General features: G+C 46.9%; 1 protein-coding gene across 2 annotated transcripts in view; it reads right to left on the reverse strand.

The window, feature by feature from the left end:
• The window catches only part of KCNH1 (potassium voltage-gated channel subfamily H member 1), a 355728-nt gene that overhangs the window by 75658 nt on the left and 253926 nt on the right, over positions 1–26144 (reverse strand). For both annotated transcript variants that reach the window (XM_028125823.1, XM_028125822.1), the window contains exons 9-10: positions 25327–25579; positions 5140–5336 (exon numbers count right to left, since the gene is read on the reverse strand). In XM_028125823.1, the coding sequence (XP_027981624.1) occupies positions 5140–5336; positions 25327–25579 (450 nt within the window). The remainder of the gene's footprint in view (positions 1–5139; positions 5337–25326; positions 25580–26144) is intronic.

Raw genomic sequence — 26144 nt, forward strand, 5'->3', positions numbered from 1 at the left:
ATCTTCTCAGTAAACCTAATTAGGAGGGACTTTTATTAGACCCTTTTTACAGATGCGCTTAGAATAGTTTAGTAACTTTCCCAAGGGCACACAGCTAGTCAGTAGTCAAAACCAGGATTCAAACCCAGGTTCCTCACCCCAAAGCTGGTGCTCTGTTTAGTTAAGTTACTAATATCATGGCCAGGTTAGCCTACTGCCTAACCTAACCACTATGCCTCTCCCGCACACCTGGCCATGGTATGGTCATCACTCTGAGGGAGAAAATTCTCATGTCTCCCAAACTGGGATGTTACTATGATTCACTATACAAATTAGTTCCTTCCTTCCTTCCTCCCTCCCTCCCTCCCTCCCTCCCTCCCTCCCTCCCTTCCTTTTTACTGCACAAGTTTCTGAGTGTGCTGGGAGATAGTGAAGATACTTTGGAGGTAATCTGTGCCACCTCTGAAAAGTCAATAAACCGGAGAAAGCAGAAGCCAAAGAACGCTAACACAGGAAAAGCTGAGAGTCAGCCTTTACTGGACGACACAACGCTGCTTAGCATCAGGGACACGTGTGGGGTTTGGAACCTGCCGCTTCTTGGCTGGGTGACCTTGGAGAAGTGATTCTCTTCTCCCCAGGGTCCTAGTTTATTCCTTTGAGAAATGGGACTGATACTATAATGCCATGAGGCTGTTCTCAGGACTGAATAATCTAACCTAAGACACAGCCTAACTTTGTGCTGGAGGTTGCTGCTCGCACAATATCGGGAGCTGATGATAATGTTATCAGTGTTGTGAGAAGCTCTGAGTGCAGAGAAAAGATCACCCAGAGCCTGGAGGGAAATGCCCAGAGAGCCTTGTCCCCGAGAATGCCATGGGTCTGGGATGAGGAAGGCTCCACTTTCCCTTACTTTTCATGGACAACTACGTGCCACGTCCTCAGAAGAATCAAGGATGCGGTGCTTTCCTCTTGGCAAACCCCTGACTCCCTGGTGACGGAACTAAGATGCTGGAACGGCCTACTTTCTCCCTCCGTGAATGAAACTAGCGAGAAGAGTGAGTGCTGACGTCTCTACTCGGGGAGCTGACGAGACAGTGGGGCCGGCAGCATGTCAGCATTCCACAGCAGCCAACACCTCCTCGGCGGCAAGAGGTGCGGAGACAACATCCGCCCTGCAGAACGTTCTGCAGAGCGAGTACCCTCTATAAGCAAAGGCAGAAGAACTGCCTTCTTCTTATTTTCCAAAAGGCACATGATAATAAAGAGTAGAGGGGAGCAGGGTGTCAAGTGGATAAAACAAAATGATAACGGAATGGAGCACGTACCGTGTGCGAGAACCTGTATGCGAGCTTTGCCGGAACTATCTTATTTCATCCTCACAATTGCGCTACAAGGTAGAACTTCTCATTGCCCTCATTTTACAGATGGGGAAGCACTTACAACTTGCAGAAGCACTAAGTGGCAGAGGCGGGACACAGACCCAGGTCTCATCTGGCTCGGTGCCCAAAGGCAAGGAAAATGCTAGATTGGCTCCCGGGTTCTGCCTCTTTCACCCTTGCCTAGGACTTCAGGTGTCTTCGGAGGAAACCGAGGAAGGTGACATGTCCCTTCCTGAGTTGGGTCCCAAGAGTGGTGCCGAGAGCAGGGTGGTGCTCACACACATGGATTTGGGGATACGGGGGTAAGGGTAAGAATGCAAAGGCCAGGGGAGGCCATGAAGCTGGGAGAACCAGCAAGAGGCCTGTGCATTGAGTCATTTCCGGCTCCAATTCTTTCGTTACTGACCCAACTCTGTGACCTTTCTCTGAAAGGTCCTATTTGTGAAATGAGGGTGGTGGGGAAAATGGAGGACAGACTGGATGGCCACAGACACACCTTCTGGCTCCAAGTTTTTGCTGTGCACTAGAGGACATCGACAGAACCACACAACTCCCCAAGCAGATGTCAAAGGCACTCTGTTCTCAGGAATCTTTGCAAATAACACTCGATTTTGCCAAGACAGAAACAGCCACAAGAATACACTTTACTTTGCCAGAAAAAAAAAAATAGCTACAAGAATAATTCATGCATGTAATGTTCTTGTCTTCTATGCCCTATGTAACTATGAATTAATTCTCAGAAGGACACAATGAGCAATTACAATGGCAACACCAAAATGACAAGCCTCTTTTTTCCAAGAAAAAGAATGGCTACCTCTTCCTATAAAGGAAGAGGATCTCACTAAAATTGTCTTGGATCCATACCAGACTCATAGGCCCTTGCAACTGGAAGGACTTTTGAAGGTCAACTGGTGTGACTCTCCATTGGGTGCCTCAGTCCCCTCCACAACATGTCTGAGGGGTATCTAGGGAGTGCCTAAATATCTTAAGGACCACTCGGCGCTGCCTACTTGGACACCTCTGATCTTTCCCAAGTTCTTTCTCATAACTCCTACAGCTTGGATGCTTGTGGCCACACAGACCCTGCCCAATCCTCCTCTCCATCAGCCCTTCAAAAATGCCGCCCCCGAGGCTTCCTTTCTGCAAGAGTCGTCAATCACTCTGTAGTTACAAAAACAATCTGACCACTGAGGCACTGTTGTTTTTGTTGTTGTCCTTGTTTTTTTTAAGACAGATTTATTTGATCCACAATTATTCCAAAATGATTACTACTCCAAATAACCCAAACTGCGCTTTTTTTCAACCTATATTATCAGCAACACTGAAAGCTGATTATAATCAACTTGCTTTCATAAAAAGAAGGAAAAAATTAAAAAAAAACAGACTTTAGAAGAATCCACGTGGCTAAAAGGACGACCAGAAATCATTCCATGCTCCCAAATAAACAAGGAAGAAGCGTGAATGCACACTTCTCCACCACTGCCCATTCCCCACTAGAATTTGAATGACCAGCTTTCAAATCACAGACCAATACAAATGATCCAGCCACAACCTCACATTTCACAATGTGGAAACTGAGGCCCAGAGATCCCATCTCTCTGTCCTTGCACCCCCAAATGTTTATTAATCCTCTGTACTGGGTTAGGCACTGGGGATACCAAGGCACCGAGACCTTGCCCTCCCAGGTCTCTGAGCAGGGACTCACACACGACAATACAATTAAGGGATTTTTAAAACAGGTGGAAGCAGGGGCGCCTGGGTGGCTCAGGTGGCTGAGCCTCTGACTCTTGATTTCGGCTCAGGTCATGATCTCAGGGTCGTGAGATCGAGCCCTGCGTCAGACTCCACGCACTGAGTGTGGAGCCTACTTAAGATTCTCTCTCTCCCTCTGCCCCACCCACTGCTTGTGCTCTCTCTCACTCTCTCTCAAAGTAAAATAAAACAGGTGGGAGCATATTGTTGGGGCAACCCAATGATAGGCCTTTGGAACCTTGTACAAGGAACTTGAAAGACAAAAGTCTATTTCCTTCCTCGGTGCCTTTACTCAAACTGCCCCTCCAAATACAACACCTGCCCCCTCTCTTTGTTTGGCAGACTCAATCCTTTAAGACTCAGCTCAAGTATCCGCACCCCCTGCCACAACACTTTCTTCCCAACTCCCCCTTCAGCTGCCCTCCACCTTCACGTTCCCACAATAGCTCATATAAATCACACTCATTGAACTTCGCATCATGTACTGCATCTACCCTTCCTGGGTTGATCTTCTCTGTTAGATTTTAGGTTGCAGGAGATTGGGACCTGAGTGTGATTCAGCTTTACATGTCGAGTCTCATTCAGCTGGTGCATACTGGGTTTGATGAATGAACAAATAAACATTTCGGCCGTCTTAAGGGTTAACAGGCATTTGTCACACACAGCAGGAGAAAACAGAAGGACAGGCTAAGGAAGCCACACGCAGAAGCCCAGGGCTCTGCAGAGCTCTAGAGAGCTCTCACGCTGGGAATGGTCCGGCTAGCAGAGGGGGGCATGGGAAGAGTGGCTGAGGTTGGGCCTTGGGGATTAAGTTGGGGCCAGATGTGAAAAGCCTACATAGGCCATCCTGAGGTGTGCAGACATTATCCTAAAGTTAGGGTGGGGGCAAAAAGTCTTTACAAAGCAAGTGACATGATCCAATTAGCTTTTAAGGCCACACAATTGGCCAAAGGAGGAAATACCACATTGAGGAGTGACACAAGGCAGAAGCGTACTGTGTGGGGCAGGACTCAGGGAAGGTCTGTATTGGGGCGCTGTGTCCCGAGAGCTCAGGGTGGGCCCCAAGGATGGAAGTAAAGTGTGGACCCAGGTTTGAGAGCTTAGGGGGAACCAAGAGGATTTGCTGAGCAACCTGAGACATGGGAGAGGGGGAGAAGCATCAGCCATGATTCCAGCGTTTCTAACTTGGAACCCCAGAGTGATACGCCGTCCACAGAGACAAGGACCACAAGACGAAGAACAATGTTGGAGGAAAGATTATGAAGTCATTTTTGGAAAGATTCCTATGAGAATCCTTCCACATGGTTCCTATAGGTCAGAGCTACCTTGTTCACTAAGAGAGATAGAAGACGTGCAAGAAATCAGTCATGAAAAACCTCAAGAGTACAAGACGAACGAATACTTTAACCCTCACAGAGACAGATGGAGCAATCCTGATGATTTGAGGGTGAATGAAACCATTTCAGACAAGAAATCTTCTCCAGTTCTTAAAACTACTAATCATTTCTCAACCCATTAAACTGGCCGGTGTCTACACGATATTCTCTAGGCAATCAGATTCCATACCTTTCTGATTTTCTAGACCCAACTGACTCATCTTCATAGCTTTTAAAAATTATTACCAGCTGACTAATGGCCTCACACCATTTAGTAAGTCCCAGTCACCAGGAAGAATTCAGTTTACTTTAATTAAGTAGCCCCCCTCAGCCATTTTACTGACTCATGACCTTTTTTTTACTGATCTTTTCAAAATGCTCGAAGGTCTAGCTATTGCTGGGGGGAAAGCGCATGGACACAATCACGAACAAATCCCTGCTGCAGCAAAATGAATCCACCTTTTAATCTAGCAACATTCCTCTGGCCCTTATTTCATAGCAAAAGCTCTGAAGAGCAAGCCATGCTCAGAACCTCTAGAGAAACAACTGCTCCCCTTACAGAAACTGCGAGAGGACTTTTCCTGGCCCGTGTGGTTATGCTAAGTGTGCAGAAACGGCGCTTGGTGGAGAAGAAACCCAAACTGTCAGCTTACCCTCTTCCTCAAGTTGTAGGTGAGAATGAGGTTCCTGGAGAAGGAGTGGGAAAAGGCCGTGTAGAATTCCAGCACTTTCTGCAGGGCATCCCGTTTGATCACATGCAGGTCGCAGTAGGTCAGGGCCCTAACATTGGCACAGGACTGGGCCAGGGTGGCTTCCTTCCAGAACACATCTCCAAACACGTCTCCTTTCCCTAGGGAGAGAAAGTGCTGGTGAAGAAAGTGTCAACCAGATGGCATCTGGCCATCCAGGTTGGCTTCCCCCTGTCTCCCAAATTTCCATTTGACATTCTGCAACATGGACTTGGAAAGGAAAAAACAAAAAACAAAAACAGGTTTTATTTTGAACCTTAACAACATGCAATTTAAGAAACTTTAAAATACTATATAATACATGTTAAGGTTTAGCCAATGACGTTGGGGTCATGGGTGCTACCCCTTGAACATCTTATCCAAAGTGGGAACCCCCTGTTATTCTTTATCACTCCCCCATTTTCCCAAAACACCAATCATAATCCATAATCACATGATTTGTCTGGGTCCTTGTTTATTGTGTAACTCCCAACGTGAGAGTTCCCTCCACGTTACACCGTGTCCGGCGCCGAGTAGGAGTTCTGCCAGTAAGTGCAGGCAAAAGGGAAGGAAGGAAGGAGGGTGAACTGTGGATCTCCATTTGTGGGACTGACTGAGAGAGAGGTGAACAGTATGGAGAAGGTGAGGACTCTCCATCGGGAGCTGAAGATCAGGAGAGGTTTCCTCTGTCTAGGATGATCCATGCGGAAAAAGGCACGTAGGGGTGGAGTTCATTCTCTTCCATACTCTGTCCACGGCCATAGGGTCTATGTTTGTATGGTGCCTTATTCCTCCCCCTCCCCCACTACCTCCTTCCATGTTCCTCACCCTTGCCAAAGGCCCTCCTGGGAGTGTAAAAACATGGGCCCCATCCACATGGCATCTCCAAGCCCCTCCGTACCTGGCATTCTGCAAGAGTGTACTTAATAAGCCAACAGAGTACATATAACCATATTCTGGGTCAAACTGCTATCAGTCTCCTCTAAATATCCGCTTTTCACATCAAGGGATATTCTCCCTACATTTCCCCAAGTCCAACATTTTAACATATGTCTAATGCAAAGCCTAATTCATTCCTGGCACAGCCTCTGGTTATAAATAGCTTGAAATGTTGTTTATCTTGCCTCTAAATTTTCAACACAGATAAACACAAATTTGAATCCACAGGGAGCCAGAGGGGAGTATGCAGGGGGCAATAAACAATGCTACGAGGGTGGAAAGTAACCCTCATCACCCTCAGGAGAGCTGTCGGCCCACGCATCCAGACAAGCCACACTCCACTGCAGGAACCTAGGTACCCCTGACTCAGAATGATTAATAGGGCAGGTGTTTTCCTCATTCAGGCCAAGGAGGTGATTAGACTTCCAAGCACCTGGACAGAACTTGATCTTTTCTCAAACACCAAAGAATCCGTTCTAAGGATACGAGGTACTCCATGGGCATAGCCTTCTCTAAGCACCTCCACGGCGTGAGCGAGAAATCAACTGTACCAGACACATTACTCCACAGTTTCCTATGTGTTTATGAGGTAATGTACAGTTCTGATTTATGAAGATAGTTTTACTACTCAGTATGAGCAAGATGCATGCATGGGGGAGTTTTAGGGAAAAATGCCTTTTAAACTGCGCTAGTTAAATTCCCTTCCCAGGTATTTTTCAATCATCTGTACTATGAGTGGGTTACTTTAGGGCTGGGGCCACTGGATGGGAATGCTTCTCTCTGTGGGATGCTACCAGCTTCCATGGAGATGGGCTCACTCAGTGCGGGTTCCCTGGTACTGAGTTCTAACCAACAAGGCTGGCCATTCATTCATTCATACATAGGAAGCATCCCATAACTTCCCTACCCTTCACTGCAATGCCTCCCATGCCTTTCATTTTTATGTAATCTTATTCTTCTAGAGAAAGCTCTTCCGACACACAGAATGGTAGATGGTCAAGATGCAACAAGAGGCAAAGCCTAATTTCCTTACCCTTGAACCTGGACTCGCCTTGGTCCCTTCTCTGGAGTGTGGCAGAAGTGATGTTCTGGGATTTCGAGGCCAGATCATAAAAAGCCTTGCAGCTTCTGCCTGGGTCTCTCGGAAAGCTTACTGGTAGAATGCTCCTTCTTAGAATCCAATTACCATGCTTTGAGAAGAACAGGCCACACCAGAGGTCACATATCAGTGCTCTGGTGGGCAGCCCAGCTGAGCTCTCAGCTGACAGCCAGCTTCTGCCAGTCATGGAAATGAGCCATCCCGGCTGGCCAGCCCACTCAAGCCTTTGGATGCCTGCAGCCCCGGCAAATGCTGGTGTGAAGCCACATGCAGAAAGCCCAAGTCAGAAGCAACCAACTGAGCTAAACACCCCACAGAACAGTGAGAAACAGTTATCAATTTCTTACACCATTAAATTTAGGGGAGGTTTATTATGCAGCAATAGATAACCAGAACACACAGAATCATGGGACTCTGGGCTGAGAAGCCTGTGAGAAATTACTAAGTTACCTAATATTCCAGCAGAACATCACAAATGACCCCAGCTCTGAGCTGGCACCCCACTTCCTGCTCTGAAGGAATGGGAGAAGAAAGAGCGACGAGGGGTTCTAACAGGAGCAGATTTTCCTGGGTGTTTGGAGTATCAGTGAGGACATGTAGAATTGACAAATCTCGCAGCCTCCTATTGGGATGAAATATAGTATAACTAAGCCAGAGCTACTAAAGTGCAAGACCATGGGTAATCTTGCCTGATTCTCATTAAGATTAGAGCTGACCCTTGAACAACACGGGTTTGAGCTGCGCAGGTCCACTTATACGTGGATTTTTTTGGATAACTACAGTATAGCACTGTAAATGCATTCTCTCTTCCTTATGGTTTTCTTAATAACATTTTCTTTTCTCTAGCTTACTTTGTTGTAAGAATATAGTCTATAACACATATAACATACAAAACACAAGTTAATTTATTTTTTATGTTATCAGTAAGGCTTGGTCAACAGTAGGCTATTAGTAGTTAAGTTTTGGGGGATCAAAAGTTATACGTGGATTTTCAAGTGCACAGAGGGTCAGCGCCCCTACCCCCACATTCTTCAAGGTTCAATTGTCCTGCATTTAAACAAAACCTAATGAATGAGCATTATACTTCTCAAACAAATTTGGAGTAGTTTTTCCAACCAGAAAAGAACCCAGAAAGTAAAACAATAGTTCTTCATGTGTATTTAACATACTATTCAGCCTATTGCATAAAATAGAAGGACAACCATATTATGGTTGAAACACACCATGAAATTAATAAGTGCATCTTTAGAAATTACAACATGCCCACTGGAAAAAGTTTTCCAATCTAAGGTTTTGACAGAAACAATAAATAGAGAGTAGTTCCTACTATACCAAGTATTTCACGGTAAGATAATCATGATTAACCTATAGGGTCCAGGAAGTCTCAGTGTTGTTATAACTTGGATTTGATTTTCAACCCAAATTGAAAACCATACAATCTTTCTTCCTGTCAAGGTAGCATTTTTGGTATAAATGATCTGTTAGTGAGATTTAAGAGTGTGGTGTCAGAGGGCCTGTTAGATTCAAAACAAACCCAAGCTTCTTCTGGCAAACGACAAATGTATTTATGACACAGAACTTGGGGAAACTATCAGAGGGGAGGATACAGAGCATTTGGCAGGCTGTTTGTAAGTTACACACAGCTCTGGGAATAACGACTTCCCCGGTCAGGGTTACGAATCAGAGGCCAGGAGAAGCCCTACGCCCACATTCACCCCTTGTTCCCTAGCATGAAATGATCATTCACTGAAGAACCAAAGTTACCCCAATGCTTTGGCAATCCAACTACTTGAGGCGATCAGCTTACTGATTTATTTATTACCCTGAGGCTCCGGGTGCAGAATGTTAAAACCTAACATTCCAAGTTTCTAAAGTACATTCTACGTGGATGTTCTGAGCTGGGGAAAAGGAAAAAGAACGAAAAGGGGAAGTAAGGAACGGCAGGCTAATTAAAACTCCAAGCAAACATCCCTGTGATAATTAATCCTCCTCCCCCTTCCACCCCCCCTTCAATGCAGCTGTCTTTACCGCACCTCCTCTGTTGCAGTGGACATAAACAACCCCTCAGGGTACAGACGTGGGACCAAAGAACATTCACAAGACATAGGTGGGAGGTAGGACAGAGGGCTGAGGTGGCACAGGGAGAGAGGGCAGATCTCTGCAAGGAGCACAGGAGAAAACCAAGACCCTGTAGATAATTCAATTTAAGGACAGGCAGAGGCCGCAATACCCACGTGAGGAGGCTTGAAGGGGCGTGGAAGGTGGGAGTGGGGGGCTGGGAGGGGTGATCAGGGCAAATTCTAGAGGTGCTGGAACTGGGTCCCCGGGAGGATCAAACAGCCTACCCAAATGTTAAAAAGTCACAGGGAAGCAATTCTGCTCTGAAACTGACAACCGGAACCCTTCAGAAAAGGCCCTGCTTATTCAAAGACAGGCTCTGAGTGAGTTTGGCAGGCCAGAGGGGTCAGAGCAAAACTGGAATCTCCAGCTGCTTCTCTCCACTATTCCCTATTGTGTGCTCTTATAAGGACCGCTCACAGTGGTAACCTGTATCGGCAAAACGTAATTCTGCAGTATAAATTACTATCTGCTTCTAAAGTCACCAACCATTTCTAGACCCAAACCAATTAGACACAACTCATTCAGTCAGTCGTGCAACTTTTGGCAGGCACTGTTCTAGGGGCTGAGGTATGGCAGGGGGACGACAGACATGATGTAGTGAGAGACAGAGACCCAGGGGACTATGACATTTCAGGGGTGAGTGCCTAATTCTAACATGATAGGACACCCTGCAGGAGGGGTGTCTAGTTCAAGCTCAGAGGGTGAGGGAAGGCTTTCAGGGAGACACAATGTCTGAGCTGAGACCTGAGGGACGAGTTCCAATTAACCAGCATAAAGATATATATAGCACAGAGATGAGTCCAGGGACAGGAAAGAGCAGATGCAAAGGCCCTGAGGCACGGCATAGGGCTCTTCAGCAGGAGGAAAGACAGAAGCCTCTGGATTATCCCATGCTTTGGATTATCTGTTCCTTAACTCACCTGTAGACATGAGTGTTGCCAGTATATTTTGTAATCCTTTGAGGAAAGTACCTGGTCTCCTCATTCAGCTGCAAACTTACCTAAGTGCCTTCCATACTCTATACAGTGAGCGGGCGACACCAACTTGTTGAGTTACTGTTTAAAGACCTGGATTATGATGCTGTTGGGGGCCACACTGGGGGTGCTGAGGTGCCTGGACACAGGGTGCAGTGAGGGCCAGTCCCCTCAGCCTACCCTACTCTCTAGATTCCTCCTCTCTGGAGCATCAGGAGGTCCTCTGCCCTCAAGCCATTTCAAGACCAGAAGAGCCTTGTCACTCACTTCATCAGGACGGTGAAATGTGACCACAGAGACCCTGGCATCACTGAGAGAGGCTCGGAGGGTCGGCCATTCTGTCTCCTGGCCCTAGGAACAATTCTCCTTATGATACAGAGACTAGCGGCTGGACAGATATTTCCAGGTAAGTTCCGAGTAGACTGCACACCACTGAACTGTACAGTTCAGGAGAATGAGGGTGAGGACAAGGGCAGCTCTCAGGCCTCCTGGTTCATCACATAAGCCAGGCATGTCACATCTGGGTCCCCTCCTTGGTCCTCCAAGACGTGTCTAAGACACAAAGATAATTTGCCAGGTCTCACCGCCCCCCCTCTGGTGCCACCCCCAGCATGCTTTCCAAGCATTTTATCATCCTCCCTCAACTCAAGCCTCAGGGCCAGACAGGTTGGACTGCCCGGCTGGGAGCCTGAGGGGGCCCCTGCCCCCTCTTTTGTTCACTCTGCCCTCCAGCCACACTGTGGCTCTTACAGTCCCTCCAAGTCTGGCTCCCTGCTTCTCTGTGGGCCTCCCCAGCATGACCGCAGACCTCCACCCTGCTCCCTGGTCTAGATAACTCCTGCTCACGCTTCCAAACACGCTCCAGCCTCCTCCCTGGGCCCTTGACCAGAGCAGCTCCCCATTATGTAGGCGCACTATACTCTGGAAACACTCTTCATGCCTGAAGCACTATATCCCAGACCCACAGCAGGCACTCAATGGATACCGGATACAGAGATAAACCAATGGCACTGGGCATCTTTACCAAACCCCTGCCAGTCTCAGTTTACCCAGCTAAGAAAGGTGGATAATAAGACCCACCTCATAGGGCTGTGGTGTGGCTTACATGAAATTAATATGGACAAAGCACTTAGCCCTGGCCTTGGAACACAGTAGGTGCTCAGTAAATTGTAGACACAGTAAAAGAAGAATTCTCTTAACGGCCCTGTGAAGCAAATTCCACAGGGATCATCGGGACCATTTTAAAGAGAGGAAAGTGAGTTCCGGAGAGGTTAAATGATTGCCCAATTACCTTGGTCAGGCACCATGCTAGGTAATGGGAAAAAGGATAAATCAGAGATAGCATTGACCTTAAGGAGCTATGGCTGAGGAATCCACGTGTTCTCCAAAACCGGTTCTTCCCTCTTCTGGTAATGGGGCTGATGACTTGTAACTGGGCACAAAGATGACCAGAATAAAGACTGCACTGGGCCTCGCTGTGGTCATTTGTCCAAGTTCTGGTTAAGGCAAGGGTTGCAGAAGGGATGTGTGCAACTTCTAGGGTCCTGTTCTGCCCTCCCCCCTCTTCCCTCCCCCCTGGCTGGAACAAGGATGTGAGCTCTCTTGGACCAGGAGGCCAGGGTGACAACCTAGTTAGGACAAAGCAAGAGGCAAGAAGCAAGTGGGGCGCCCAACACCATGAAGTGGACACACCAGCCCTTATACCTAGGCTGCTACATGAGAGAAAAACACGTTTCTGCCTTGTCTAAGCTTCTATTACTTTGGGTTTCTGTTGGAGCAGCTAACTCCGCACCCTAGCCAGTTCCGGAGTCCATGGTCCGGTGGGGCAGTACAATGCGTTCGGCTCTGTGGGGAAGGTATGTCCACACCTGCTCTTTCCCCCTGCTGTAGGGACAGGCGCGGGCTTCCACGCCTCTGAAGGACCGGGCAGTCGCATGACGATGGAGCTCTGGTAGCACTTTCAGAGCAAAGCCTCCAAGGACTTCAGCGAAATACCGTGGTGATACCCACCCACTTCCCAGACCAGTGACTGGGGTGGGGGGGGCAGGATCTGCTGAGGGGGCACGTGTGCCAGGTCAGACACTGGCCAGGGACACTGCCGCAGGTACCCAGCGTGTGTCTTACCCCAAAGATGATGAAGTCCGGGCTTTCCAGCTTAATTTGGAATCCTTAACCCTCCCACATGCGTCTATGGCTGCTTCCCTTAGGTCGTCTGAGACCACGGGGAAGAGCAGATAAGCGAAGCTTTGACACCTGATACATTTTGCCTTCTTTTATCTGTATGAAGCTACAAAGCAACCCCCCCACCCCCCCTTTTTTTTTTGCTCTCATTGAAAAAAAATAAATGCTGCTGGAAGTCTGTGACCTCTCCTTTATCTGCTACAGCTTAGAGAAGTGAGAAGGTCCATCCAGTACAGACAGACAGAGTGGAGACCTTATCAGTGTGCTTTCCTGTCCAAGCTGTGAAAATACACTACTCAGAATAAGGCCTTACCTTTAAGTGCCAGGTCGCATCTGATCGTGCTGTGGTGTGGGGTGCTGAGCAAACACATTTTATTGGATTTCTTTTACCAACAAAGAAAGCAGGGCCTAGAGATGCCCAGGAGGCCCGGGCTCCAGGCCGAGGTAGGCATGTCACCCCACTTCTCAGAGGGGCATCTCCTTCTAGAGAGGCTTGGTCTCATTTTAGGTTTTGGAGGAGAGCTCAGAGATAGTCAAGAAACATTTGCCTTCTTCCGAAGTTAGTACAAAGGAGAGCGATTGTTACACTCTTCAGCAAACCATCTCTTGTTAGAGAAGGGACACTGGCGTGGGTCCGCCACGTACCTGGTCAATGAAACCCACACAGGAACTGGAATGTCACGTGCCGGCTCTGATGGGAACTGCCCCTGCCCCTCCCTCCTGGACAGCTATCAGACTGGGGGTTCCCAAAGATACGCAATTCAATCCAGTTCAACAATTTGGCCCCACCTATCACGGAGCAGGCAGCGTTCCGGCGGTCAAGGGGGATAGAACATGGAAAAGACATTGTCTCCACGTTCAAGGGGCTTACACGGTGAGGAGACAAACCTACGTGTGTGTAACAGTGAAGTATAAAACAAATAAAAACATAATATCAAGATATGTCGGAGGTTGTCTTGGGCAGGACTATGGGGAATTCACAGAGAAAACTGAGAATGGATCTGGCTTTCTACAGTGAGGCAAGAGAATTGAGACACATGGAAGAGATGGGTAATTTTTCCAAACAGCATGGGGGAAAAGCTGGATGGCTGGAGATGAGGTTCGCTGGTCTGGATTGTTCTCCTTTCTTTTATGGCTCAATTTCTTGATAATGCTATTTACAGCATCTCTACACTCTTACGGTTAAAGGGTGATTTACCCCCATTTCCCCATGTCCCCTTCTGCAAAGGCAGTCCCAGCTGCGTCACACTCGTGGCCTCTCGGTGGCCCTCGTCTGATTGAGGAGTTTGAAAGGAGAACCCGCACATGCGGAGGCCAGCTCCTTGCTCTCTTCAGGATCTGCCCGTCTGCAGGAAATGTGCTCTCTCCGTCCCTCCAGGCTGTAAGATCTGCCAGGCAGACCCTCACAGGAATAGCTCGTGCTGGTCAGCACCACCAGGGTAGGCCTCATTCTGGGGCTCCGTGTGGGGAAGTCTTCTTGGACACAGAGACAAAGCATATCCTTCAATATTAGCTTAATCAGGAAAAAAAAAAAAAAGTGGTATTTTGACTGGTATCTCTCTTACTTATTTCTCTCTTGGTTCAGAACTCTGGAAGATCTTTGCAATTTTTCAAGCACCCTGGAACTAACGGCCACCTCCCCCCCATTTCTCAAGCTACTCTAATCTCACTTCTACTCCCCAGACTCCGCTAACACTGCTCTCACCATAGTCAATAACAGCTCTTTTCCTAATCAATCTAAAAGGTGTTATTTTAGTCCTCAACTTACTCTAGCTCTTTGATTCTAATATATACTTAAGTTGTCAAGCATTTTTTATCTCTGAAATCAGAATGTGTCTTACAATCAACCATCTATCACCATTTAACTGGCAGCATTGTGTCTTAGCGGGCCATAAAATATTGGCGTGTCTTACAATCCGTAGCCTCTCCTATTCGGTGAAATTTGGTTCTGTATCAGTTGAAAATGTTCTTTCCCTCCCTCCCTGTCTTCTGTGATAGCCCTCTCCTCTGCTGGCAGTCCATGTCTGGCCCCTCCACCTGTTCCCTATAAATGGGCATTCCTCGGGGCTCTGCTCTAGACCTTATTGCTTTTTACCCTCCCTTCTCTCTTCGCGTTTTTCTCAGCCTCTCCCCTGGCTTCAGCTGCCACCTGGATCCTGATGGTCCCCATGTTTATGCCTCTAGCCTAGGTCTCTCTTCTGAGTCTAGAATCTCACACTGGACACTTTAACTTAGCTCAGACCCATAAATCCCAAAATGAAACTGGTCTCTGTCAGCCTGCCCACCCTCCAGCCTTCTCTGTCCCGGTGAAAGTTGTCCGAGTCATTCCAGACTCCTCCCTTTTTCCCGTCTCCATATCCAATAAAAGACCAAGCCCTGATCATTTTATCCACCAAGTATCTCATAAATTTGTCTACCTTTCTCCGTTTCCACTGACATTAAGTCAGTTCAAGCTACACTCATCTCTCAACATTGTCCTCGCTGGTCTTCCTGCCTGCTAGCCATTCTTTTCATAGCATCCAGGATGACCTTTCTAAACACAAATATCACTCTTCTGCTTCAAAGTCTTTGAAGATGCTGGGGGCACATGGGTGGCTCAGTCAGTTAAGTGTCCAACTCTTCATTTATGCTCAGGTCATGATCTCAGGGTCATGAGATCGAGCTCCAAGTCAGGCTTCACACTCAGTGGGGAGTCTGCTTGAGATTCTCTCTCTCTCCCTCTGTCCCTCCCCCCATGCATGCACATTCTCTCTCTCTGTCTAGTAAATAAATAAAGATTTAATTTATTTATTTGAGAGAGAGAATGAGATAGAGAGAGAGAGCATGAGAGGGGGGAGGGTGAGAAGGAGAAGCAGACTCCCTGCTGAGCAGGGAGCCCAATGCAGGACTCGATCCCGGGACTCCAGGATCATGACCTGAGCCGAAGGCAGTCGCTTAACCAACTGAGCCACCCAGGTGCCCCGCAAATAAATAAATCTTAAAAAAAAAAAAAATAAAGTCTTTGAAAATGCTGTCCCCTCTGCCTGGAACACTTTCTATTTAATCCCCTATTCCAAACCCCACCACCACTGCTGCATCCAGTGGAATTCAGTTCATCATGCAAATCTCAGCTCAGATACCACCTCTGCCAGGAAGCCTTCCTTGATTTCTCTTGGCCAGGTTGGATTAGATGCCTATCTTATAAGCTTCCTTAGCATCCTGTTCTTACTCCTATTACTCTTGACATGCTATATGATAAAGCTATGTATTTGCTTATCTGTCTCCCTGATAAGACTACTAGCTCTATCCCAGGTGTGTCTGTCTGATTCACCATTGTATCTTCAAGCCCCAGACTACATCTGGCATGTTTATGGACTGAATAAATCAATATATCAATGAAAAGATGGGTCTGAATAGAACACTGAAAGGTGAGCCAGGATAAGAAAGACTTAGAATGTCTCAGGATGGAGGCTTTGAGGAGAGGATTGGTCTCCAGCCCGAGTGCAAGAACCCGGGTGTCCTCAGGGAGCTACCTTGTCAGCTGGGCCCAAGAAGAAATTTGGTGAGCTGTTCAGAAATAGTCCCGTAATTCACTCTGATCCAGCTTAATGGTAAGCTGAAAATTTATAGATGAATTTAAAAAGAAGATGTAAAGATAATGAATGTTAGAAATTACCCTATCATACAAATGCTCTCCTTAAAGGAATTAAAATTTCACCCAAATGTGGGTCACTAGCCTTCCTTATGGAGACTACACTGAGCAGAAGCAAACGACACTGGCATCTCTGTTTGAACGGGGGCTCACTCGGCAATGGTTACATTAAAGCAATGGCTTGGAAACATCCTGACACTCTCCTATTCTTCCCAACTGCAATTAGATAAAATTAAATTAGCCCAGTGTGTCTCTGCTAAGTAAATAGATCACAAACCTCTCACTGAAGGCAGGTGATAATTTCCAAGATCACTAAAGATAAGAATTGCAAGTTGACTTGATTTTCTTTCCCTTCCTGTGCGCACTGCAGAAAATGACTGAAATATACTGAGAAATAGAAAATACTGGCTCGGGGCACCTGGGTGGCTCAGATGGTTGAGCGTCTGCCTTCGGCTCAGGTCATGATTCCAGGGTCCTGGGATCGAGCCCCACATCGGGCTCCTGGCTCAGCAAGGAGCCTGCTTCTCCCTCTCCCTCTGCCTCTCTCCCTGCTCATGCTTTCTCTTCTCTCTCTCTGTATCTCTGTGTCTCAAATGAATAAATAAAATCCTTTAAAAAAAAAAAAAAGAAAAAAGAAAATACTGGCTCTGCAGGCCACCACCTAGAAAATTCTGGCGAACATTTCGGTATGCTTCCCATCTTTCTTCCGCTCGAACATGCGCTTTTACGCAGTTGAGTTTACAGCACATAGAGGTATATACTCTGCTTTTTTCCCTACTTAACACTGTATTTAAAACATTTCAAAGCGTGTCCCAATACAACTTTTTACATCGTCATCATAACAGCTGCCTTGATTTACCATAATTTTTTATTTAACCATTCCCCTCTTTCTGGGCACTAAAGTTAGAAGAATTTCCTTTAGAAAGCTCTATTGACTCTGCTAACTACTGGTGTCTTCAGAGACTGCAAACCAATTTTTTTAATTGCTTAAACAAAAACAGAATTAGGAAGTAGAACCTGGTCCCCACCCCCACCCTGCCTCAATCAAGTACTGCATGCATTACCCGACACAAATGTTTTGCATTTCTGAAGTTCTAGATTATTCATAGGATAGTTTCTCCCTAGGAGTGTGGATTTAATATAATTGCTTCAGTTGATGGAAAAGCTATATGAATATTGATGCTTGGTTGGAGTGTTTAGAGAGACACTTAAACATGGCCTCCTCCCCTTGGGTTGAGCGTGAGCAAGCGACATTATTATATGGTGCCTGGGGCTCATGTTCTCCCAGCAGCTACACCAGGTCCCTGGGGCTCCAGAAGATGGTAGTGCAGGAAGTGGGGGACCTTTCCCTCAGCCCCTGCAGTTCACAAGCATCTCGGGAAGCCACTCTGTGAAGGATTCAGCTCCTCCATCTCTAAAATAATGAGGGTTTTACATGCAGTTGTTGCTCTTTTTAAAATCCTGGTTAGATAGCTACTCTGTCCTCACTGCCTAGCCACCCTCCTTTTCAAGAAGCGTTTGTGGGAGGGGTTGGGTAGTACCCACTAAGTAAATGTCATCTTTTTTTTCTAACTGGACCAGTAAATAACAAAAGAAATGCTGTCAAGACTTCTTTTTGAAAAAAAAAATGTTATTCTTTCAAATGGTATCCTAAGAACCAAAAGAATATATGGAACAATACTGACTTTCTCAAGATGCACTTTAAATTAAACAAAACTTTTTCCCTAATTTTGAAAGTAGCATATGCTCTTTTAAAGAAGACCTGAAAGACAAATATAAATATGAAAAAGGAAAACAAAAATTTCCTATAGCCTCACAGACTAAAGACATCAACTATGACATGTGGGTAGAGATATTTGTGGGTTTTTATCTACATGTGTTCCCCGCACATAGCTGAGATCATATAGCATTTAAAAATTGTATTTTACTTACTTTACTTATCAGAAGAGTTTCTAATCCCATTTAAAATTCCTCATGAGCATTTTGAATGGCTATACTCCCATTTCTTTTAAAATGCTCTGAAATATTTGGTCATGTTGGAAAATGAATGTGACCCCCTGTGTTTGCTCCACAACCTTTCTTGTTTGTTGGTTTGTTTTTCCTATTTCCTATTCCTTCCTCTGAATCCCAAATCTCTGTCTTGAGCCCTGGCTTCTTCTCCCAGTTCCAGACCCACCTTCCCGAGCACTCCACTTGGATACCCCACTGGTCTTTAAATGCAACAAGTCAAAGCCAAGCTCATCACCTTTCTCTCTCACCGTGTCTTCCTCCTGACTTAGCCTTGTCTGTTCCAGTGGCCTCCATCTCCCAACTCACTGGGATGTCAGAATCAACTTCCTCACCTCCCTCTGGCTACTCCCCACACCCTATTCTATACAACCTTTCAGACTCTCCTTCCAGAATGTCCATCAGCATGTCCCTCCCATCGAAGGTTAGCAAATAAAAATATAAGACATCCTGTTAAATCTGAATTCTAGATAAATGGATACTTTTTTAGCATAAGTATATCCCATTCTGTGTTTGGGAAATACTTACTTAAGCCAAAATTACTCATTAATATGAAATCCAAGTTTAACTGGCTGTTCTGTATTTGATCTGGCAACCCTATTCTGTCTCAGTTTCTACTGCCCATATCTTACCACCTCTCATCTCTACTATATGCCAGTCACCCACTGCCTTCCCTTCCTGCTCTGTGTCTAGCTCATTTATCTTTACAAATCGCCACTCTGGTGGTGTCTTGCTTTACCCATCACCTTCAGTGATTTCCCGCTGCCTAGTTCCTCATGCTGACATTTAGAAATGTCCACAGATGAGCCCTGACCTGCTTCTCTGGCCTCATGCCCCCCTGCTGCCCCTCGGGGCTCTCAGCTCTAGCTCAAGCGCATGTCCTGGGGCTACACAACACACTCCCCAGGCCTCAGCTCACACTGTTCTTTCCGTCTAGAATGCCCTTACCTCATACGTCCAAATCCTGGCTGCACCGTCACAGAGCCACCAGCCTAGGCTAGACCCTCCTCCCCTTGAATACAGATCACAAGATGTTTATTCTACCATTTTGGCAGGTCAAAAATAGTTGAAAATTGGCAGTTGCATATGCTTTAGGCTAATGTAATAAAAGGTGCCCTAGCACGTGCCTTATACTTTCTACAACATCATCTCACCCCATTCTACTGAAAACATCAAGGAGTAACTGCCTAAAGCCATGTTTCTCAAGGTATAGTCCTCTAACCACATGCAACGGAACCACCCAGGGGAGAGGAGGGCTTGTTCACAATGCAAATTCCCAGACTCCATCCTAGAGCTGGGGAGGGACCTGGGAATCTGCATTGTGAACAAGTGTTCCAGCTGAGTCTTAGGTTCACTAAAGTTGAGAACCACTGGCCACATGGAAAGTCTTCTCATTCTACTCTACTCACCTGGGTCCCTGAATATACCTACACATAATACCACCTCTAATGACTCTATGGACTTGTGCTGCTCCTCCCACTTTAAGACTCAGCCTACCAAACACTCCTACTGGTCCTTCCAAGCCCAGTCACCTCCTGCCTCCTCCATGAGTATGTCCTTGTTCACTCCAGGAAGTCTCGTGAAAGAAGTACCTGTGTTACTTATCGTCACTAACCATGCATTTGTCTCCCCAAATGGAAGAGAACATTCATCCAAGACAAGGATTTTCTCTAAACCACCCACCCTTGCAGAGATTAACATCCTGTTATGCTGGGATAGTTGCTAAGTAAATAAATGCCACATTAATATCCAACCAAGGTCAATGGACACAAAGAAACTAACTAAGCAAAGATGAGAGTGTCTTCCAAATTAGGAACCATGAGAAGGGGGTGCTCATTACAAAAAGAAAGATTTCACCTGTGAACAAGCATTTACAACTTCACATGTACAGGTAAGGAGAAGCTACACATAAATCCTAGTTCAATAGTGACAGGACCCCAAATCCTAAGTTAAGTCAGAATGTGTGATGGGCCAGGGCCTGCCTGTCAATCTTCCCCATGGCTGTTTCCTTTCTTGGGCAGGCTCTGGCCCACCCACAAGTCAAGAAGAGTTTCCACTAGTTGAGAGCCATGCTTAGATCTGTTCCAAAAGGACACTGCAAACTCAGTAGAATAAATTCTTCATCTTCCATCCCCCTCCGGCCCTGTCCACGTGCTGCCAGAAACTATTCCCTCCCCTCCCCTCCCTCAGCCTGGAGCTTCTCCCTCCCCTAATATCTCTGGGCTCCAGCTCATCCCCACATCTCCCTTCTACCACCATACGTAGGCTTTCATCATTTCTAGTCCCAGTCCCCTAGCTAGCCTCTACGCCTCTGTATTTGTGGGACCCAAATTTTCACGTCACTCATGTTTGAAACTCTCTCTGAGCTCCTCATCCCCACAAGGTAAAGTCCAGACCCTTATTCTGGACTATGGGGCCCTTCAGAGCACAGTCTCTCCCTGCCTTTCGGCTCAATTCAATTAAACTCAATTCAATTCAGTTCAATTCTGCAAATGGCCCCTGGTGCCTTCCATATGCTGGGCCAAGCTGAAGATAGGAAATCAAAGGATCTCAGCTCCCAGGAGGGACAGATGAGTAAAAGTGCAACTGATACAGCAGGATGGGCTTAGGAGAAACGCAGGAGACTCTGAGATTTTGTCATTTAGTGGGGGCACTCCTGCAGGGAGTTCTCACAGATCCAGAGCTATGGGCAAGTCTCCAGCTCCGGGCCCAGGGTTCTTTCCACCCCTCAGTGCAGTCTGGCAAAAAAGACTCTGCCTTGCCCAAGAGGATGAAAAAATCACAAGAAAACAAAACAAAAAGGAAGGACACAAGATGGATCCACGGTTAAAATACAAATAAGTATTAAAATGCAAAACCCACAGAAGTTACTACAGGGACACTAAATCACAGGGAAGCAAGATAATCTAAACACTGCATTTGTGAGGTGGAAATGCAGGAAGATGGACCACACTCAAGCGGAACCTTGAGGAAACTCCGTGACTCCTCTACTTCGGTCAAGTGTCACAGAATCAAGATAAGAACGTACTTGCAGGTATGTGGGCATCTCCACCGTGAATGATTTTGAAGAGAATTCGAAAGGAGATTGGGAAGGTGTCCTCTCATACGTAAGGCAAAGAACATCAGAGGAAAAGGAGATCATAAGAGATGATCCAGGCGTAGTTTCTGTCCTCAGGGGACAGCAAGGCTTGCAGTCCAAGAGAGGTATTGTTGACGTTGGAGGAACCCCATTTTTATTTTTATTTATTTTTTTATTATGTTATGTTAATCACCATACATTACATCATTAGTTTTTGATGTAGTGTTCCATGATTCATTGTTTGCATATAACACCCAGTGCTCCATTCAGTATGTGCTCTCTTTAATACCCATCACCAGGCTGCAAGCTTTGCGTCAGTCAAGAAAGCAATTTAGTGAGTCATGATGTCAATTTCTTTTTAAATGAAAGAGAATGGAATCTAATAGAAAACACCAGGTTGCATCTCATGCAGCAAGAGTAAGCACTGAGCTTGACATATAACTGTGTGTGCACATGTGTTTATTCATTCACGAGACAATATACCATTTCCTATGGTGAGTTGAGTCAAGAAAGTTTGACAAACACTCTCCTAGAAAACTTTTTTAGAAAGTGTTCTATTTTTAACACTTACTAAACACCCTCAGTTATGAATACAGACTCTTTTCCCCTTTCTTGTGCTAAAATTAAACAGAATATTAGAACTGGGAGGAAGAAACAAATTAGCAGAATGTAAACGAGTGAACTGATAACAAGACAGTAGAGACAACCGAATGCGACAGATGAGCTCTGGGCTTTATTCTAAAGCCTCCCACTTTGTGATAACTAAGGATTCCCTGGCTATTTATTTTTTTCCTCATTGGAGCACTATATACAGTACTGTACCTGCTCAAAAATTACTTGTCCAATGACCCTCTAGAAGGGGTAACACTTCATCAACCAGTGCGACTGTTGCCTTTTTCACCACGTCAGTCTCCTGCACTTGTAGAAGCTTCTGGAAGGGGAGGGGCTAATCTGTGGTCCACTGATAATCCCACTTCTATGACGGCGCCTCGTAAGTAGGAGGTGGTCAATAAATTTTGGTTGGCTTGAACTGAAATGCATCAAAAGGCAATAGAGATCTAGTTCTAACAGCCGTTTGTCACCTGAACCCCCTTTGCACGAACAACTGGATTTCAGGATATTGAGCAAAAGATATTCTATTTAGGAAGAAGCAGTAACAACAAAACTCTGAACTTAAGTTTCCAGGGAGCAAATAGCTGGGAATCTTATGCTTCTTGGCCCAGAGGTCAAGTTAGGTCAAAGGACTTGTCTCACATCCTTTTATAGAATAAGAGCGTCTTGAAATGTTACAGGCTTCTTAGGATGTCATGCTTGGACCTACTTTTTGGACCTAATCTGGCTCCTGGGGACACTCCTGCTTTTTCTAGTCGGGACAGCTTGAGGGCAACAACTGCCCCGAATCTGAAGCTGCTGAGTGATTCCCGAGGTCCCGTCCGCACTGCTAACTGAAGCGGGCAGGATGCGCAGAGGACCTGAGACAGAGGGCGGCATTTGGAGAAGCAGTCAACTGACTAAGTAAATCAATGGTGGCTCAAGCCCTGGTCGGCTTCCCTGCAAGAAGCCCGGGCTGAGAAGAGATGAGACCTCGCTGGGAAGCCGTCATTTGCCTTCCTCAAGCCCTCTGCAGCTCTGTCCTTTTCCCAGGCTTCACTGTCCAACCCCAACTCCTAACACACAGCTGTGTGAGGTGGGTCATCAAGGACGCCCTGTGTCTGCGTATGTGTGGGGGATGGTGCGGGTCACCAGCAGAGATTCCTTGGAGAGGCATTTGGTAAGTTATCAATTAGGGGGATGGGCTGGGACACGTGGGTGGCTCACTCAGCTAAACATTTGCTTTCAGCTCAGGTAGTGATCCCAGGGTCCTGGGATCGAGTCCCACATCGGGCTCCCTGCTCAACTGGGAGTCTGCTTCTCCCTCTGCCTGCCGCTCCCCCTGCTTATGCTCTCTCTCTCTCTCTGACAAATAAATAAATAAAATCTTTAAAGGGGGGGAGGGGAGATAGGTGAAAGATGCCCTTAACCAAAGGATCAATTCAAAGCCCCAACTCAAAGAAGAGCTCACTAGTCACTAGTTTTTCTTCTTAGCCAGGTAGATATCCCAATAGCGATTACCAATGGAAAGTCCTCTTTATCAAGGACACCGATGAGGATTAAAGGAAGGGATAAATGGCCTCTGCACTGCCATACTAAAGCAATGGCTGTTCCCTTCATGTGTGCTGTTCCTACACATAGTCAAATCTCAGCTCCCTGCGGATGAGGACAGCTAAGAACAGATTAACCCTGTCTGCAGAGTTCAATGGAGAGCAGGAATCCACACCTTTATTTTAGCAAAGTACAGTTTCAGCCTCCACCCCACACCCAGTCTCGATCCCAAGCTCCCTCTGACCATCAGCCAGCTCATGCTGAAGGAATATAAATCATCCTTGGGTTAACCCGAGCAGAATGTGATCAAGAGGGCAAGCTGGCTTGGGGCCAGGGGAACAAAAGGAAGGCTGCATATCATGCACTCCAAAGTCAAGCAGGGTGTGTGTGTGTGTGTGTGTGTGTGTGTGTGTGTGTGTGTGTGTGTGTGTACTATGTATGTTTGGCTACTTAATTTGAATCTCACTTCTAACTTCCATATAATGTAACCTCTCCCTGTGCCTCAGTTTCTTAAGAAATCATATGTAAAGATAGGTATGTAAAGTGCCTGGCAATTTAATGGGCCTGCAAACTACATAAACTATCATTAGGATTGCGGTATTGCAAAATGGATCAGAGTAGAGGTTTTGGACTCAGAGGGACTCCAGGATGCTGGCTCCATGGAGCTCATGCATTGTGAGGCCTTGGGCAAGTTCCCTAGCCTCTTTGAGCTTTCACTGTCTCATCTGCAAAATGGGGATAATAAAATCACTATTTTATTTATTTTATTCATTTACTGTAACGCTTAAATGAGAATATGTATGTAAAATGCCTGGCACTGACTAGATGACCAAAATGATGGCTGGTACTTGATGGCTGGTCCCTTCGGAGAGCTAGACACGGCCCCAGTTGTGAGCTGTTCTGTAGCTTCCTCAGGCAATCAGATGACTCTCTCAAGGCCGCTGATGCTCAGAATGCTAGAGTACCAACATGTCCCCCCATGACCCCACTCCTCCCCCCATATCCCCTAGTTCAATGTCTGGCACACGGGCTTCCTTGTTATCCAAGTGAGAAATCCTGCAACCCTCATCCACTCTTCCCTCTCCCCAGCCCCCAGCCCCAGCAAATCCACCATTTGTTGATTCGACTTCTTAAGTGAGTCAACTCCATTTGCTTCTCTCCATCTGCCCACCACAGTGTCAGTTCAGGACACCATCCACCTGCCCCTGGAGAGCATGTCTCCAACCTCCTCTCCCTACCCCAGCCATCCCCCTGTAGTCACTACCCAAGCAGTAACTACAGTCATCTTTCTAAAGTTCAAATCCGACTGAGCCTCTCTCCTGCTTTAAACCACTCACTGGTTCCCTGAAGTAAAGTCCAAGTCCCTTAACGTGGCTCCCAGAGCCTGCCATGATCTGCCCAGCACGTAGCTCCCGCCCAGCCTCGTCTCTGCCCGTGGCCCTTCTTGTTGTATTGCTCCGGCCATGCCAAGGGGACACACTGCAGTTCTACAGATGCATCATGCTCTCTCTCTGCAGGGATTTTGCTCGTGTTTTTCCCTCTGCTGAGGACACACCCTTGTCCCTTCACGTCTCTCTCGTCTGTAGGTTTCAGCTTAGGTATCATTTCTTCCAGGAAGCCTTCCAGACACTTGAATACGGAGTTAGATACTTCTTCCACTGTATGCAAGTGTCTGCTTATTTGCTCCTCTCCCCCAGCAGCCTGGGAGCCCGCTGAGGACAAAACCCATTTTTGTCATTGAAATGCCCCAAGTGCCTAAGACAGCAACTGGCCCAACAGAAGCACTCAAATATTTGTGTGTTGGATAGAGGCGAGCAACTGGCCTTGCCCTGAGGAGCACTCTCTCCCTGGCTGGAGGCCGCAGTGGTCCTGAGCTGCTCCGTAGCCCAGCCAACCCTGGGCCCCAGAGGTGTATGCCCAGCAAAGGTAACACACCTACCTAGGATAGCCACCACCTCATCATCCTGGATCACCTCCAGGGAGCCAGAGACCACAAAGCACAGGCTGTCGACACTCTCTCCTGCGTGGTAGATGAGGTCCCCCGGGGCACAGTGCACAGTCTGAAACTCCATGGCCAGGGCCCGCAGGCAGCCGTCACTGGCCAACCGGAAAGCTGGGTGTTCCTTGAACACCTTGCGGTTCAGGTGCACACAGATGTCAGCTCTCATGTCCTTGGGGCAGATCTGCAGAACCTGGCCGGGCACAGGAAGAAACAGCGTCAGGGTCCTCATTATGCTCCCCAGCCCGTGGCCCCTGACGACCCCAGGGGTGGACGTCACCCCCACCAGGCTAGACTGCACTCTTCAAGGCATGGGTAGACAGGACAGCCACAGTGCCTGTCCCAGTGCGGCTTACCCTCTTGTGGGACAGTAAGCAGCGAGCACAGAAATCTGTGGTAAATGCTCAGAAGAAGGGCCAGAAAGTCGGGGCTAGGAGTACGTGGGACTCTTTACACTGATAGTTGGGGAAGGCTTGTCTGAGGAGGTGACATGTAAGCTGACACCTGAAAATGTGTCAGAGAACATTCCAGCAGCGAGGCCAAAGCCGTGAGGGGACCTGAGCAAAAACCAACGTGAAAGAGAGTCACGGGATAGGAGATGAAGTTTCAGGAGAATGCCAAGTACACACGCACGTAGAGACCTTAGGTTATGAAAAGCCTTTTATTTTATTCTGAGTGTGATGGGGACACACTGGAGGGTCGTGAGCAGGGAGGAACAAGACTCGGCTATCTTTGAAGAGGATCACCACAGCTAGAGA

Source organism: Eumetopias jubatus, unplaced genomic scaffold (genome assembly GCF_037043125.1).
Source record: "Eumetopias jubatus isolate StellerSeaLion01/CBP00866 unplaced genomic scaffold, mEumJub1_p1.0 scaffold_12, whole genome shotgun sequence".
NCBI classification, from domain to species: Eukaryota; Metazoa; Chordata; class Mammalia; order Carnivora; family Otariidae; genus Eumetopias; species Eumetopias jubatus.